The 15,753-nt window shown below is 37.8% G+C and overlaps 1 protein-coding gene across 1 annotated transcript in view; it reads left to right on the forward strand.

Annotated features, from left to right (window-relative positions):
• Positions 1–15,753, forward strand: part of TMEM131L (transmembrane 131 like) — a 77,379-nt gene that overhangs the window by 35,207 nt on the left and 26,419 nt on the right. The window contains exons 8-15 of the mRNA XM_085300673.1: positions 6,167–6,244; positions 8,029–8,182; positions 10,479–10,537; positions 10,864–10,972; positions 11,971–12,076; positions 12,759–12,912; positions 13,559–13,729; positions 14,028–14,097. Coding sequence (XP_085156799.1) covers positions 6,167–6,244; positions 8,029–8,182; positions 10,479–10,537; positions 10,864–10,972; positions 11,971–12,076; positions 12,759–12,912; positions 13,559–13,729; positions 14,028–14,097 — 901 coding nt within the window. The remainder of the gene's footprint in view (positions 1–6,166; positions 6,245–8,028; positions 8,183–10,478; positions 10,538–10,863; positions 10,973–11,970; positions 12,077–12,758; positions 12,913–13,558; positions 13,730–14,027; positions 14,098–15,753) is intronic.

The following is a 15,753-nucleotide window of genomic DNA, read 5'->3' on the forward strand; positions in this document are numbered from 1 at the left end:
AAAAAAAAAAAAAAAAAAAAAAAAAAAAAAGGCGCCCAACTCCCAACTCTGTGTTATGGGTTTTTTGTTTTTGTAGGGTTTTTATGTTGTTTTGTTTTTTTTTTTGTTTGTTTTTTTTTAACCTCAGATTTGTTCCCCATGTTTGTTCACGACGGGGCCGCACGGTTTTCCACGTCGTTAAAAGGCATGGTGTGCTGTGCGGATGAGAACAAGACCTGGGAGTCAGGCTGGCGTATCCCCTTCTGGCAGTGTCAGTGTTGAAGATACCAGCTTCGCTTACCTCGGCTTCACTTAGGCAGGGAACTGAAGAATGCTGCAAGATAGGTTTACAAGGCATAATGATTTCAAATGAAAGAGAAGCTACAACAATTTCTGTGATTTAGTTGCAATTATGGGCGTTTTCATAGTCATGCAGGCCATGCAGAATAATCTATTAACTTCCATGTTGCTTTTCATACATAAGAAGTTTAGTATTGTAAATGGATTTTTTTTCCCCCCAAAACATACTTGGAATATTTTAGCGCGTATGGAATTTAATCTTCAACTTACACACAACCTGCATTAGGTGCCTTCTTCTTGATGTCGCCTTCTGTTTGTTCTGCYGCTGAGGGACTCTCTCCTCAGATCTTATTTTTCGGTCTCTGCTCTCTGTTGTTTAGGTCAGTCTTACCTTTCCTCAGGGTAAGGCATGATTTCCTCATCTTTCCTTTTTTTTCTCCCTGAACCAATCTCTTTCCTGTACATATCCAAGGGTGCTTCTTGCTTGTGGCTGCACACAGACAGAATCTTATGAAGGAACCCAGAATCTTTAGGTTTAGTGATTTGTTAATGATGGAGGTAGAACTGAGGGTTTTTTTTAAGATGTTATGAAATGTCTCTGCAGCTTCACTTCCAGTTTAATGGCCTTTCTTCAGATACTTTCTGAAGTTTGGAGGCAGATGCTGTTGCTTCTCCTTATTTCCCTCTGAATTCCTGAGTAGAGAGGTTTTGGGGAGCGTTTGACGTTTTCCTTTCTGTATAATGAGGAACATTTTCCTCTGCTTTATTGCTCTAGAGTACAAGCTTGAGGTCATGTTTGGCAGTACAGAGTGGTACCACCTGGCAGCAATCTTGCCTCAGTACGTGAGTTGTGAGAGAGCGTTGACTCAGTTCTTCTAGCTCTGGGTGTAATTATTGTGTGCCTGGTTATAATTGGGGAATTACCCTTCGGTTGACTGAACATTATGGAATTGGGCAGAAATAACGAAACAGTGGGACAGGTTCTGCAACTATCTGTTGAAGATGGTAGGCGAGATCCAAATTCTGAAGAGAAGCTTACAGCTTGAGTTTAGATCTCTTTTAGAATAACTTTGCTTTGCAGATAGGTGTCCTCTGCAGAAGCTGGTCTCTTAATTTACCCTATTTATAGTCTAATCCAGATCCCATAGAAATTGGTGGTATTCTTTCCATTGATTCCAAGGGGATAAGTGGAGCAATGGGACTTTATTCTCCCTGTGGGTATTTACGGTCATTAATAGTAACCCATGTCTTGTCTGGTTTATAGCTTAAGCTCAGAAGCTGTGGAAGGAAAAGGCCTATAAAGTTTMTGTGAGTGACTACACACGTGAAAACGTATGGTTACGTAAATATTGAARAAGCAATAGAGATTTGTAGTAACGAAACAAAAAAAACATTTAAACCAAATAGTCACACCTACTTAACTGCACATGGGTTTCTTCCTGTTTATTTTTCACTGAAGTAAAACACTTGTGTAAGTTTAGGATAGCATAAGCATTGTTTGCACATCCCTTGTCTTCTTGGGGTGGATGAGTTGTAGTCTTGGACGATAGTCTCACAGGCTGAAGATATCCTAGTATTTGAAGTCTCCTGACACTACCTGGAAACCTGTGAGAAAGCTCAGTGGGAGCTGCATGATGTCTCTCTTTCTCCGTTATCTCTGGCTTTAAAGGTGTTTGTGTTTACATTGATAGTACTGAAAGTGGCATCCTTGATCAATGAGGCCAGAAAGGTAACAAGCTCATTTAATCTGGATATGGGGATAGTAGAATGGCTTCTCAGAACTGCTGGATGCCTTGTTACCATTGCTCTTAACACTTTTTCTTACTCCTCTGTTGGCTGGAACCTACCTCTGATTTCAGGTGTGGATTTCTTTGTGGCCAGCTGATATTTGTTTGCTGTGATAAACATTCACTTTAAATAATTCTTCTTGCTTCTGATGCTTACACCCAGAAGGTATTTGTAGGTGGCACTTCATCTTTCAGCTTTTTCTTTGCCAAGTGAAACAATCTGTGCTCCGTAATACCTTTGTACGGGATAGGCTCTCCATTTCTTTAACCAACTTGACGACCCTTTTCTGCAGTTCTTCCAATCAGTAACAATTTCTTTTGAAGGTGAGTGGCCAGAATTGTACATAGGGCYGTAGATGAAATTTTGCATCTACAGTAGTATTTCCATTGAAAATATGATCTGTTACAGGTTTGTGTCTGTAATTTTTTGGGAAAGTGAACTTTAATGTGGCATTGAGTTTGTGGGTTTTAGTTGTTSTTTAATCATCACAGATGGCCAGATCTTTCATTTCTTCCACCATTCCCCCATTTTTTTTTTTGGCAGAGTCTTGTGATTAGTTAAAGAAGAAAAGAAAACTGTTACCTTTACTAATGTTGAATTTCACCTTTTTCTATTATGCTGTTTTTCAAAGTTTCAGCTTCTGAAGGATTTGGAACCAGTAGACTGGCTTTAGTCCTGCATCCCAAAATTCTTGGGATCTGGGCTCACTAGTTATGAAGACTGTGTCCAACCTCATCAATTCATAGTATGTCCACATGGCCATTCAGCAGAAGGTAGTTACTACTAAGCAGTAGCAGATGGTGGAGCCCATTTAGGTCATCTTTGTTTATCCAGCTTCTGGCTATAGTCTTTGCTCCAGTTGCCTGGTTTTTGGCATTGTGTAGTATTTGCATGGCACTTATAGGGCAGTTATATAAATGCCTCATTGTGTTCAAAGTGTGGTACAAACATGCAGGAAATGTCTATGGTGCAGCAAGCTGCAGGGAGGGATGTCTTATCATAGGTGACACAGACATCGCTTTGCTGGCTTCCCAGATGAGTTCGGAGTTTATGAACCAATAGCATGGGCAATATTGCAAGGACTGCCAGGAACCCAAGACTCCTTAAATTAGGTTTTATGCAGGTGAACAGACRATCAGAAAGGCAAATGTGTGCTAAGTGTGTTGTTTGGGTGTGGAGAAGGAATGGATTAACAGTGGCGTTCTTCTGGTGTGCCATCGTGATAACTGCCTGCAAAAAACTGATGAAGCTTTGCTGAATCATTGTTACAGGAATAGTTTATAACACTGCTTCGGTGACAACAGAGTGGAAATAGCCCTTTAGGGCTAGGGATTGTCCTGGAAGGAAACTTTGAAGTACCATCCTTCAGGTGGAAAAGGAGACCTCTTCAATGTTTTTTTTCTTTTTGAACTACAGTATAGCCAAGCTCCAGGAAACAGTTTAGACTTTACTGTCCTGGTAATGCAGAAGTGTCTCTATGAAAATCTTGAGTCATGTCTGGCTGACAGGGTATCTAGGGCAGAATAAAGTGTTCTGTCCCTAAAAGTGGCCCCAGTTCTACAGTCAATTTTGGGATTGTTGAACTGGCCTGTGCCAGCAGTCCAGTTATGGTCTGTTGGAATGGATGAAATATTTCATAGGCAGTTGCCTATTGTTGTCTCCCAACTAGAATCCTAGACTTTCTCTTGGAGACTGGAGCTGCTGGCACATCAATCAGATTGGTCATTTTCTTTCTTYTTTTTTTTTTAAACCCTTTCTTTAAGGGGGCCTCTGTGTCTATCTGGTAGAAGCCACACAAATAGAGTTCTTACCAATCTTGATAAGTATTTTTATTTCAATATTAAAAAAAAAATCAGAGTTCTCTATTCAAGTCGTGTAGAGATTGTGGGTGCTCTGTGTGTGTGTATGTGTACATGTGCATTTATGGGTATATGCATATGTGAATAAGATAAAATACAGGCACCACATAACCTTTTGGTGACTGAAGGAGTAGCCGTGGTTGCATTATTATGCAGTGCTCTTTTCCACTTTTCCCTTATATTGTGCCTCTCCCCTTTCAACTCGCCTCTGATGCAAACATACTCTGAATAATTCAACACTTCTCTGATTCATACACAGTAATATTTACAGTGCAAATGGAATGCTTTCACCATTGAGAAATGTAGACATGGTCGTCGTGGGTTTGTTTTCTTGGAAATTCTGCTTTGGATATTGTTTTTTTCCTAAGATTCTTCATAATCTTCTCTTTGTAGTTATACTATCCCACCAATGTTTTAAGATAGTAGGCATGACAATTATGCAGCTATTGTCTGCCTTAGATAAATGAAAACACTTTTCTGAAGATATCTTTACAGAGATGCAAAAAAATTCCCAATAGGAAGCAGGTTAACATTACGCATAAATACATCCAAATAAGATGTTTTCCTCTGTTGTGTGTGTTTTCTTAGCAGCTTCACTCTTTAAGGGAACAGAACAGTTTCTCATGTACATGTGCCTCAGGTCAAGGAAAGGAGTTCAAACAAAACTCTGGAAAGACATGATTTAGCTAAACATTTATGGGAGTAGATTTCTTAAACTAATTTAAGCTACCATAGCATTAAATGAAGGTTAACGACTCCTTATTTATGACAGTGAAAACCATGGATTTCTCCCATGGAACATGGACAAAGGAGGTTTATCTGACCAAATAAGTAACCCAAAAAATTGCTCTTTATAAAATTTAAGTGCCTTGTTAAATCCCATTATCCCATGACCGTGGAGAGTTAATAAATGATGCATGTTTTGGGGGCAGATTTTTTTCTACTTTCAAACTTTGATGAGGACAAAAGAATTTGCAAAACGAAATGAGCTGGTTGGGGTGCATATTCCCCCCCCCCCCCAAGCTGTGCTGGAGAAAGAAATGCCTGTTTTTAAGGTGCCATTAATAATCGTTGCAGTGGTTAGATCGCCCTCTTGTGTGAATCCTCAGTCCTTCTGGTGTGAACTCCTRTTGAATTCAGACTGCAGAACAAATGTTGGCTCTCTTTTAGCTGTACCGTTACAACTGTACCTCATGGTATAAATGAAATGTTACGCATATGGTAAATCTAATGTATTCTCAAATGTCCGCTATCTCCCTTTATGAATAAGAGAAGGCATCCAGTGCTTTGTACAAAAATTTATGACAACGAAAGGAGATACAAAGTAGGTTTTTAAACTCCTCCTTCACCATTTTGCTTTCCAGTATCAAGTTCTTTAAATTCTCAGGGTACAGTAAGTTGCATTGACATCTTCAGAAGCTTGCACCCGCAGATGCCCTGTTCGCATTTAGTTTAGCCATCAGAAGAGAAACTGAGTAGMGTTCCATGTCAGTCCCCAAATCATCGTGTAATTTAGGTATAGTTAAGGTGCTGATAAAGAGAATCACAGAACTCTTATTGTGGAAGTTTTTATTTAGAATCAGGACAGGCTGTCTGAGCTGTTTGCAGAATTAACTTGGTGTTCCAGATTTCCAAATAGCTGTCACCAGTTATGCTTGGCTTTGTCACTGCTGTTGCTTCATTAGATTTATGAATGTTTTACAAGCTGGCGCAGTCAATACTTTTTTTTTTCCCCTTTTCAATCAATAAAAAGGTGAAACAAGTATTTTRTCTGTCCATTTTGGTGTGAAACCTGCGTATCAATCAATGTCCAAAAAATATTACTACAATTTTGGCTTAGTGACTGTATTTCAGAATACAATCAGCAAAGAAAATGTACAGAAAACAAGGAAGAAAGTGTTTATGTAATACAAAAAGGCCCTGTTGGATACAGTTTATTGACGTATGAAAATTTATAAGGATTGCTCATCTTGATGCCATACAAATATTTAATAATTGTGTAGTAATAGCTTGATAAGTAAGTATTTAATGATGGAGTTTCTTTCTGAGAATTGGAGGCTGATTGCTGAGCTACTGTATAGAGTAATTGTATTTATTTTTAAAAATTTCCTTACATTGTTGTAGCATGCATATATGGAAACAATCTTACTATCTTTATAAATTGTGATGTGTGAGTCAGATTTATATAACATCGGYTGAAGCAATCTCCTTGACATTGTCTTCACTTTTCTCTCTAATAGGCAGAAACTATGAATGCCAGTCTCTTACGTGTTCGTCTTGAATGCAGTTTACCTAACAATGCATATCAGCAAGTAAAGGTATGTTTTATTATTGTATTATATGTATTTAAGACCTTTAATCTAAGTTTAAAGAGGCATTTTACAGGGTTTTGGAAATTTTAGCAGGCATTAAAAATGTCCCTGTTTAAAGGGGAGCTGTGCTATGATATCACAGAGAAGGAAAGAGGAAAAAAAAAAACCCTTTCTCTACCCTTCCCCAAAATGGCTTTAAGCATTTTCATATGCGTTACATTACATGTGTAGAGTATAAAAGTCATTATACCTGTGTAATTTCCATTCTCCAGAAATGTTTTCATAAGTTTTTGGTAGTTTGGTACAAAAGAGCAATCAGAAGACAGTCTGCAACCTAGACCACCTAGGCTGTGTTTTCGAGCAGCAAGCAAATTGTCTTGCTGAAAAGCTCTCCAGCAAAGGTTTGGGCATTTAGGACTACATCTCCTACCACCAGGTAGTACAGTCAAAAAGACTTTAAATATGTTTACATAGTGAATAAGTATTAGTTCCCAGCGCTGCTGATCCTTGATCAGGTATTTTGTTGGATCAGATGTGTAGGCCCTGAATTGTGGTCTGCAGCACTGTTCTTTTACCAAATATGATTGAACCAAGAGTCTGTAGATATTTTTCTGTATGCCATACATGGCAGTGGTGCTGTGMTCTGTTTTATTGCTATGTTTGATTCTCGTGTTGCATAGTAAATAAACATAGGCTTGAGATGCACCGGGAAGTTTAAGATTGCATCTAATACAGCTGCCTGTTCTTTTGATAKGAGCTTCCTAAAAGCATATTACCCCTATACTTGTGTTGCTGCAGCGGCTTCCTCTGTGCTTCTAGCTGTTTGTTCAAGTACTGATGGTTTCATTGATGCTATGTGAGTTAACTGRCATCCAGTTCTGTGAGGCACTTTCCCTCTCCTATTATACCTCACGGTGGTACTTAAGGTTAGCTGAAGGTGGTTTGCTGCCAGTTTGTTACAGCACTTAACATGCCATGTTTGGAAGTGCTCTCCTCCTCCTGCCCCTCCTGAGCAAGTTACTCCTCTTAGGAGGCCATCAGAGCCTGCGTTTAATGACCTTCATGATGTGGTTCAGGACAGACTTATGTTACTAGCTGTTGAATGTCTAGTTTTGTTTTGCTCGTTGGTTTTAATTTTTTGCAAAATGCTGTCTGTGTCTTTGTAGTTGCTAAGACCTGTCTGTCTTAACAACGGTCACTATTCAGAGTAGGAAATAAGACCCTATTTGTGTTTATCTGAAGTATTCTAGCCAGACGACAGTGTTTTCTATTAAGAATTGTACATGTATGTTTGTTTTTTTAAAATTACTTCAGTGAGAAATGGAGACAAAAAACACAGGATTTGGAAAAAATAACTATAAACAGACCAGTGAACATGAACTGTCTTCCTACCATTAAGACACATGCATCAGTCTGTTTATGGCACATTTTATTGAAGGCAGAGGATTTAACAAAGGAAACTGTTTTGCAGTCCCTGAGGTGAGACTGACTGAGGCAGTTTATAAATTTGCATTCTTTCAAGGTTCAGTGTCCTTTTAAGTTGTTTTGCGTCTCTCTCTTTTTTTTTTTTTTTTTTTTTTTTTTTGCTGTGCTGTTTTTTTTTGCTCTGTCTTTAGTTTATGCTGATACTTTTAGCAGAGGTCCTAACTATTCCTGTTTATAAGCACTTCTGTGCTGAGCACCTTGTCTGCTAGATACTACCCTTGAATAGCTTCTCAAGATACCTTACTGTAATGAAATTTTCCGTTTTCCCCCCTACACACACACTGTATCCCCTTGTTTCACTCCAGAGCTGCTGTTTTATGTCYGATGATCCAATGCTGCTAGAAATGAGCTTAATAGTAAGAACGGAAAATGTCCAACAAGATTTTGTGGAGCACAGACAATACTTATTGGAGAATCTTTCTGTAGTTTATGTAGCAATGGAAAAAACGAAGACTTCGGGTAAGTCCTAAATATGACTGTTAATTGTAATAGAAATTGGTTTGATACACACTTCATAATCTGATGTTCTAAATTGATTCAACTTCAGTGGCAAGTTCTAAGTTTTGTAAGTGAAGGAAAAGATCAGTTTAGTTAAATGCAACTTGTCAGCCACATYTGTTTAAGACAGAGTTGTGTAGAACCCTCCTCTTCATGAAGGTATCATTTTGTGCAGTTGTAAACTGCATCAGTTTTGTTCTTTTTCTCCCCATGCTTATACACCTGTATACACAGTATGAAAAGATATCATGGTCCTTTGATTTCTATAGCTGTATTTCTCATTTTCCAATTTAATTAACTGTAATAGGACTAAAAAGGCAGAATGGTTTGTATAGTGCTGGCRGTTGTGGCCATTGTGGAAAAGGGAAAATAAGGTAATACAGAGGATGTGTGCATCATTTGTTTGTGTAAGCTGGAATTCCACAGGCAAAATAATCAACTCCTTACAGTTTCTTTATACTACATTTATTGGGTGAACAAATCCTCCAAATCCAAGGGATTTTAAATTATTTATAGAGCCTTGCAGTCTGTTTGGATTGCCTTTCTTTTTTCTTTTTCTTTTCTTTTAAGACTGTAGAAACATTTCTGCCAGTTGTATCTTTCTAAAGGAGGAAGAAGAAGGGACTTAAGCGTCTAAGTTAAAAAATAATTTTTAACAATGCAGACTTTGCACGGGTAAAAAGAACAAAAGAACACAATCCTTTAGTCTTTTGAGAACTTCAGTTCAAGATCTGGTCACAAAGCTGTAAATGCCGTTCCCCCRGTGCCTATTCTGTGATGTGATATGTACGTGTGCCTGAAACTGAAGTACTCACTGTAAACCTAGTTTCCCCTGCCTGCGAGTTGCCAATAACTTGTTGTGTTAAATTGTGGAAGTATGTTTATGCTGATGCTGGTAGAGAATTGTTCGCATCTGTCGTGTCAAGGGTGTTGGCTGTAACACTTCTAATGGTTGGAGTACTAATACATTTTATAAAGCTGTTTTCTGTTAAATACAATGCAAATTATAAATCCTGGCTGGGTTAAAGCTTGGTCGTGTAACCCTCTTGACTTGCTGTTGGTAGGAAAGTCCATGTCTAGCTCTGTCGGTACTGGTGGTAACTTCACCGTATCAAACCGTAATATTTACCTGCTTGCCTTCTGTTTGTATAATTAAATGAGAGAGAGATGTGGCATTGAGGGAAAGTGTAAGCAAGCGGAAAACAGCACTGCGTTAGTCTCTGCRTGCAGCGCGCGTGTTTGGTGCCGTGGAGTGGGGCGGCAGGCAGGCAGCTCTCCGGCTGGAAGTCTTGAAGATGAGCGTGTGCGTTAGATCTCACGTCTCTGGCGATGTGCAGCGTCGGCTCACTCGGGATCAGCAGCCTTGAGCCTCCTTTTGGAAGGTGGCACCCGTGGCCTTTTCTTTCAAGCAGTTGAGCAAAGCGCGCACATGCASAGAAGCTCTGTCTGGTAAAAGGGGAGAGTGGCCAAGTGGTGCCTTTCATGCTGGCCTGTATCTTGCTTTTGCTTTCTATGAACCCAAGTCTTCTCCCTCAAGGGAAATGTCGTGACCACCATGTTATGATAGAAGAAGAGCAGTAGGACAGAATGAGACATTACTCTGATCCACTAAATGTTGGTAGTGTCCTGCGAAGAGGRACGTAGCTTCACCAGAATGGCAAAGGGTGGTTACCAAAAACAGCTCTATCGCTTTATTGATGGATGGAAGTTGTGTTAAACCCTTCAAACCTCCCACCTCCTGTTGGTCAAGCCAATAGATTACTGGAATACAGAGAGATAGGACCATTCCTGTTTTAAACCCAAAAGCTGTCAGGTACCTTACCAGGCTTCCCATGGCAGTCATCTTCCAAGACTGCTTACCGTTCTGCCGAGGCGAGCCAGGAGTTTGCGTCGGTGCGCGCGTGCACAGCGTGTTTTACTGGGCTCCCTAACGCTAACGCTGCTTCAGCCCCTAAGCTGATTGCAATCCTCCTTTCCCTTAGCTGTGCCTCCTGCCTCCATTCCTACCAGGAGTGGAGGTGCTACCTGAGGCCAAAAATCCTGTTGAGTGGTTTTCTACGCCTTTATAAAATAGTATGAGAGGATTGCCAGCCCAAAATGTGGTAATTCCTCCTTTTACAAGAGAAATTATTTTTGTTGCTATTAATATTATTACTTTTTAAAATTTACATCGTTACTGCTTCTTGTATGAGTGTCTGACAGATCAAGCATTCTTTGATTTTATTGAGCTTACCTGGATGTTCATTTTTTTAAACAGATGGTTCTACAGTAAATGTGTATGTATTGCATTCTGGAAACAGCCTTGTACACATACAGGTAATTATGTGCTTCCTGAAGTCATATTTTTAAGATGCTGAATTTGATTAAGGAATTAGTTAGCTCAGTGGTTTACTGTCTGTGAGTGGATTGTTTTTTTGCTGGTGGCAAATGTCACGCTTCTATATTTTTAAAATGTGCCCAAATATCTAACGGATCTTGTAGATTGAATAAAAATCCATGTGTTGATTTAGAAGATGTGAAAAAATTGCAGATATTGGCTTGCAAATTGGACAGAAGCATAGACATTGACAAGAGCTAATACGAGAGTTACATTAATAATTGTAGTACTGCTACATGGATCATTATATCTTGTCTTAATGCAGGATATACGACAATTGTCACTGAAAGAGACATCACTTGTGGAGTTTGAGCCAGTACTGCTATCTTCTTCACCTACAAACTTTACAAAAGTTGCTTCCATTTTTTGTAGAGGTACAGTATGTATGTATTTGCAGATAATGTGATTAAATAAGTTTCGATTATTAAAGGGTAGCTTGCTTCAGCAGATAGAGACCCTGGAAAAGTGTGAAATCAACTTGTCTGGAAATTTTTTAGGAGGGTGAATTTGTGCTAATTATTTTCACCATTTCACCATGCTGCTTTTGCTGATCTATAGCTCTAAGCTATACGTATTTCAAGAAGGGGAAGAAAACACTAAAACTGTTAACTGATTTTAAAATAAGTGTAATTACTGAATATTCTTTTTTAACATCCTTTTATAATTTGTGGTTATTTTTCTGTTTCCAATGTATTTTCTAAAAGGCTATTGTGCTTGGGTGGTCATTTTTTTTTATGACATTTCTTGGCAGGATCATTGAAGAGGCTTGCCTGAGACCAGGCATGTTTGTGGAAGAGCAAAGATTAAAACTGAGGAATTCCTAACTCCAGCCTGTTTCCTGTTCTGACCACTAGACTGCAGTGCATAGACTTTAAATGTTTCTGAAACAGGCTGCTTTCACAAAGACGGTGGGACTTGTTTTCCCTAGAAAAACAGGGCAAACAAGAAGAAAGAGGAACTAAGTTGCAGGGTTTTTTCTTTTTTTCTTTTTGTTCAGAATAGTTTTTCATTTGTGAAAGGGGGCAGCATGTTCTGATAAATCAGTGCTAGCTTAGGAAGCAGAAATCTGAAGCTATGCCAGAGACTACTGGTYTGGTCAGGCTGCTCTTAACAGCTGCTTTTTCTTTTCTTTTTTTCTTTTTTTTTTTAATGCAGCATTCATAAATTCTTCTTGATTCAAGGTAAATCAAGGGTCAGAACCTCTGAAAATTAGGACATGAACACTTAGGTCTGTTCTTCACCTATGTGAGAAGTGGAAGAGCAAATATTCTCCTTTATAGAATTCTTTGAAATCCCCATGTGAAAATCATTATGGATGTGTTTTTGTTCTTCTAATTGATATTTTATTCTACTTTGTCTGCTTTTTGCTCAGCTGCATCATGTGACAGTGAAAGCTCTTATGCAGATGACAAGAGGAAGAATCTATTGGAGGGCACTACAACACTAAAAGCCTGTCTTTCCTGTCCTATGATGGAAGGGTAGGTTTAACAGTAGGGTGTTTTGTTTTGTTTTTGTTCACTGTCATTATGAAGAATACTACAGCCTCCTTGGAAGGACAAAGGTATCTTGCTTTATCACTAAACGGTTCTGAGGACCGTGAGGAGGCTCCTTCCTGTTGTTGCTGTGTCGTTCGTCAAAACAGACCTGGGACATTTCAAGTAATAGTTCCATACTTTGTACAGCGAGAGTTTCAAGATTGAGTAAAAGGATGCGTCTTAGCGGTTCACAGACATGGCGCGTAAACATTGCTTACAGTCTGTGATAAAATTTCCACCCTCCTTGTTTCCCCAGCGTAGAAGCAGTGTAGTTGTGGAAGAAATGTGAGGTAAACTCTTTCCTTCTTTAGACAATTTCTTTGGAACTACTATATCATAAAATAATACTGGGTAGTGCTGTACTGTAACATTTGAAAAGGGTACAACAATTAGTTGGCTTTTTTTTTTCTTACCAATTTTTTTACCATTTTTCATACCAATTTTCAGTCTGTTGTATGTAAATATTCTTAAGGAAATAATTTTGTTCTTTCTCTGTAAAACTTAAAAAAACAAAACAAAACAAAAACTCTTGCCCTCGTTGTGCGAGAGTTGTACCGTTATCTTCTCTTGTGTGTGTTCAAGGACAATTACAAATATATTTGTTTTATTCTGTATTTACTTACAGATATTTTGATGTAGATCCTTCTGCAGCATTATTTCATATAGAACCACATCATAATACTTCGGGTTTGTGGACCATATGGTTTACAAATAACTTTGACTTCAGCATTGAACTTAATGAAGTTTTTGTAGCTAGAGAAACGAAGAACATTTTAAAGGCAAGTTTTATTTTGTTTTCATGCAAAATTTTGTCCTTGATATAAGAACTTAGTCCTTTGACATACAGARTAGACTCTCTGAAGAACTTGCAGTTCTCAATGCTGGTTGAAATCAGTAAAAAATAAAAAAGTTGTTTGCCTTTAACTGTTAGGTCCTGAAAAGCTTAAGCTCTTAATAGGCATTATTTGCTTTCAGGCTTGCTTTTGGATTGCTGTAATAGCAACTATTTTTTTCATTTCAGTTGCAGTTACAGATGCATCAAATTATAGACCAATCCATGTTCTCAGAATTGTTGCATGTGTTTTTTTGTGTGTTATAGGATTCAGCACTTGTTCATAAGCTATATTGGAAGTTTTTAGTACATAGACAAGCTTTGAAGTTTACAAGGGAAGGCCAATAATTTACTTACACAATTGCTTAATTCAAATCAGAAAATTTGTTTATGACTACTCACATGATGTAGGGATCTAACTGGCCATTTGCATATTTGGGAGATTTGTATGTGCAGGTTGTATGGATCAGTTATGAGCATATATGAGTGTGTAATAGCAAAAATAAGTTTAAGAAGTTTACACTTTTCAAGATACCAGTTGTAGTCAAAAATATTTTACAATTTTAATTCAGTTTTCATTTGATTCCTTCTAGATTCTGAACTTTGCTGAGCCTTTGACTCTACCTCCAGGCTGCTGGAATGTATTTTCTTTAAAACTCGATGTGAAAGACACTCTAACAAATGTACTTTCCAGTATTTGTATGACCACAAATGTAGGAATGATGTTTGAAATACCTCTGCAGATTTATTCAACAGTGTCCAAGGTACTGTATTCAGCTGTGTTGAGTAGTTATTATGCACTGCAAACTAAATTGCATCARCTTCTTTCTTAGACTAGAAATCTGTCCCTTAGTCCTGAAGGAAAAAAATGAACACCAGACTATTGTGTGAAATTGAAACTTGAGAAATTAAACCCTCAAAGTTAAAAAGCATTGAAATTATGGTTTTGTAGACAGCCTTAGTTCTCTTCCTTGACTCATCCACATAATGTGCTGAGAAATTAGAATTGGACTGTTTTTATCGTAAAAATGATGATTGTTGTTGTTTTGCTTTGTTTTCCAGCAGGGAGATCTTCATTTTGAAGCCATAGCCCATTGTGATATTCAGTGTTACCTGGGAAAGTCTGATTCAGGTAGGCCAGTCCTGTGGGTTTTGTTCTTTTTGTTTATTAATTTATTTTTTTAAAGCATCTGATGGCCATTTTGTGGTATAAAATGCATTTTATATAGCAGGACTTGTAATGCAAATATTCAGATTGTTAATACAAGCACTTAATTTTGTCTTTTTAAAAACATCCACTTTCCTGAGAGTAGTACTCATGTAAGCAGATTTGAATAACCTGTACTGAGTGCAGTAGGTCAGACTTCTAACTTCATAGTACTTACTAAGCTGTTGTTCTATCTCATAACATTGTTATGGGCTTAACAATGTTTAAGACTCTCCTAAAAGTTCTTACTGGTGGTATATTGCTCCTTTTTTTTTTTTTTTTTTTTTTTNTTTTTTTTTCGTCTCTTATGCACATTCTCCAGAGATGTTCAGGTAGAGTGATTAAAGCTGTCCTCTACCTCAAAGAGGGCAGAGATTAGAAAATACGCAGAATGTGGACCCACATCCTGTGAAGTCTTTATCTGATGAGAAACCTGRCCAACATCCTATCTTTATCCAGAGTTAAATTTAAAGGCTTCCTCTTTATCTGTTTCTCATGGTGATAATTTAGTAGATTTCTGCAAAAGAGCATTTGTCAGGCTTATAAAACAGCACTGAAATGCTTAAAGCTGTATCAGGTAAAATGGAAAGAAGTTGTGTCAGCTTTTCTGGAACTGTGGAATCTGCCCAGACACTGTAATACTGGGAGCTGTTTTAAGTACCTGGCTGGCATTTATAGAAAAACAGTGTTAGATACTATGTGGACAGGCTGCTGCCTGGAGAATATGTGATCTGACAGATAAATACAAGATGGTGCTTTTTTGTTGCTGCTCAACAAAGAATTTCAGTAGATGAGTGGTTATCGTAAGTTTTAAAAGTTTAAATGGTCTCCTGAATGTGTTTTCAAGATGATGTTTTCCTAAAATATGCTTTCTTATGAGGATATCAAGAAGGCAGTAGTAGTTAGTCAAACATAAAAAGGAGGATTGAGGTGATGGATAGAAACACATGGTTAGAAGAATTACTGATACATATGCATGTTATATTAAAAGCAAATAATTAAAAAAAAATAAAGAAGTATTACCCATATAAGCAGTCCTTGTTGTTTGCTTTCTTTTCATTCTAATAATACGTACCACCAGATCTTCAAATATAGTTATTCTTCCTTCTAATTTAAGATACTAGTAATTTTTAAATAGAGAAGTCTAGTGTACATACTTGCAAATACCAGATTGAAGAATTTGTAGCAGAAATATACCAGTCATTATTAATCTCAATTGGTTATTTTAAACATCAGGCACTGTAAAATAGAGTATGTTTGGTACTTTCAACATTAACCACTTTCAAGAGAAATTTATTTTCCTGACTCTTTTTTGCTATGTGAAAATGCTTGAACCAATATGACACCAACTTTCTAAAAGATACTAATTTTTAGATTGAAGTAGAGCCTAGGGGTTTTAGCTTAAATAGAATTTGAGAAAATGTTTTGTGTCTGGAAAAGCGAAGCTAAAACAGAAACACCATTAATGCCCAACTATAGTATTTGCTTCGCTACCCACTGTGCTATAAGAATTTTATAACACTATATAGAGAGAATGCACGATACAGATACTCCACTGATATCAGTGGAAAGTTCTGTGTA

Source organism: Rhea americana, unplaced genomic scaffold (assembly GCF_003343005.1).
Source record: "Rhea americana isolate MKP2758 unplaced genomic scaffold, rheAme1 scaffold_167, whole genome shotgun sequence".
NCBI classification, from domain to species: domain Eukaryota; kingdom Metazoa; phylum Chordata; class Aves; order Rheiformes; family Rheidae; genus Rhea; species Rhea americana.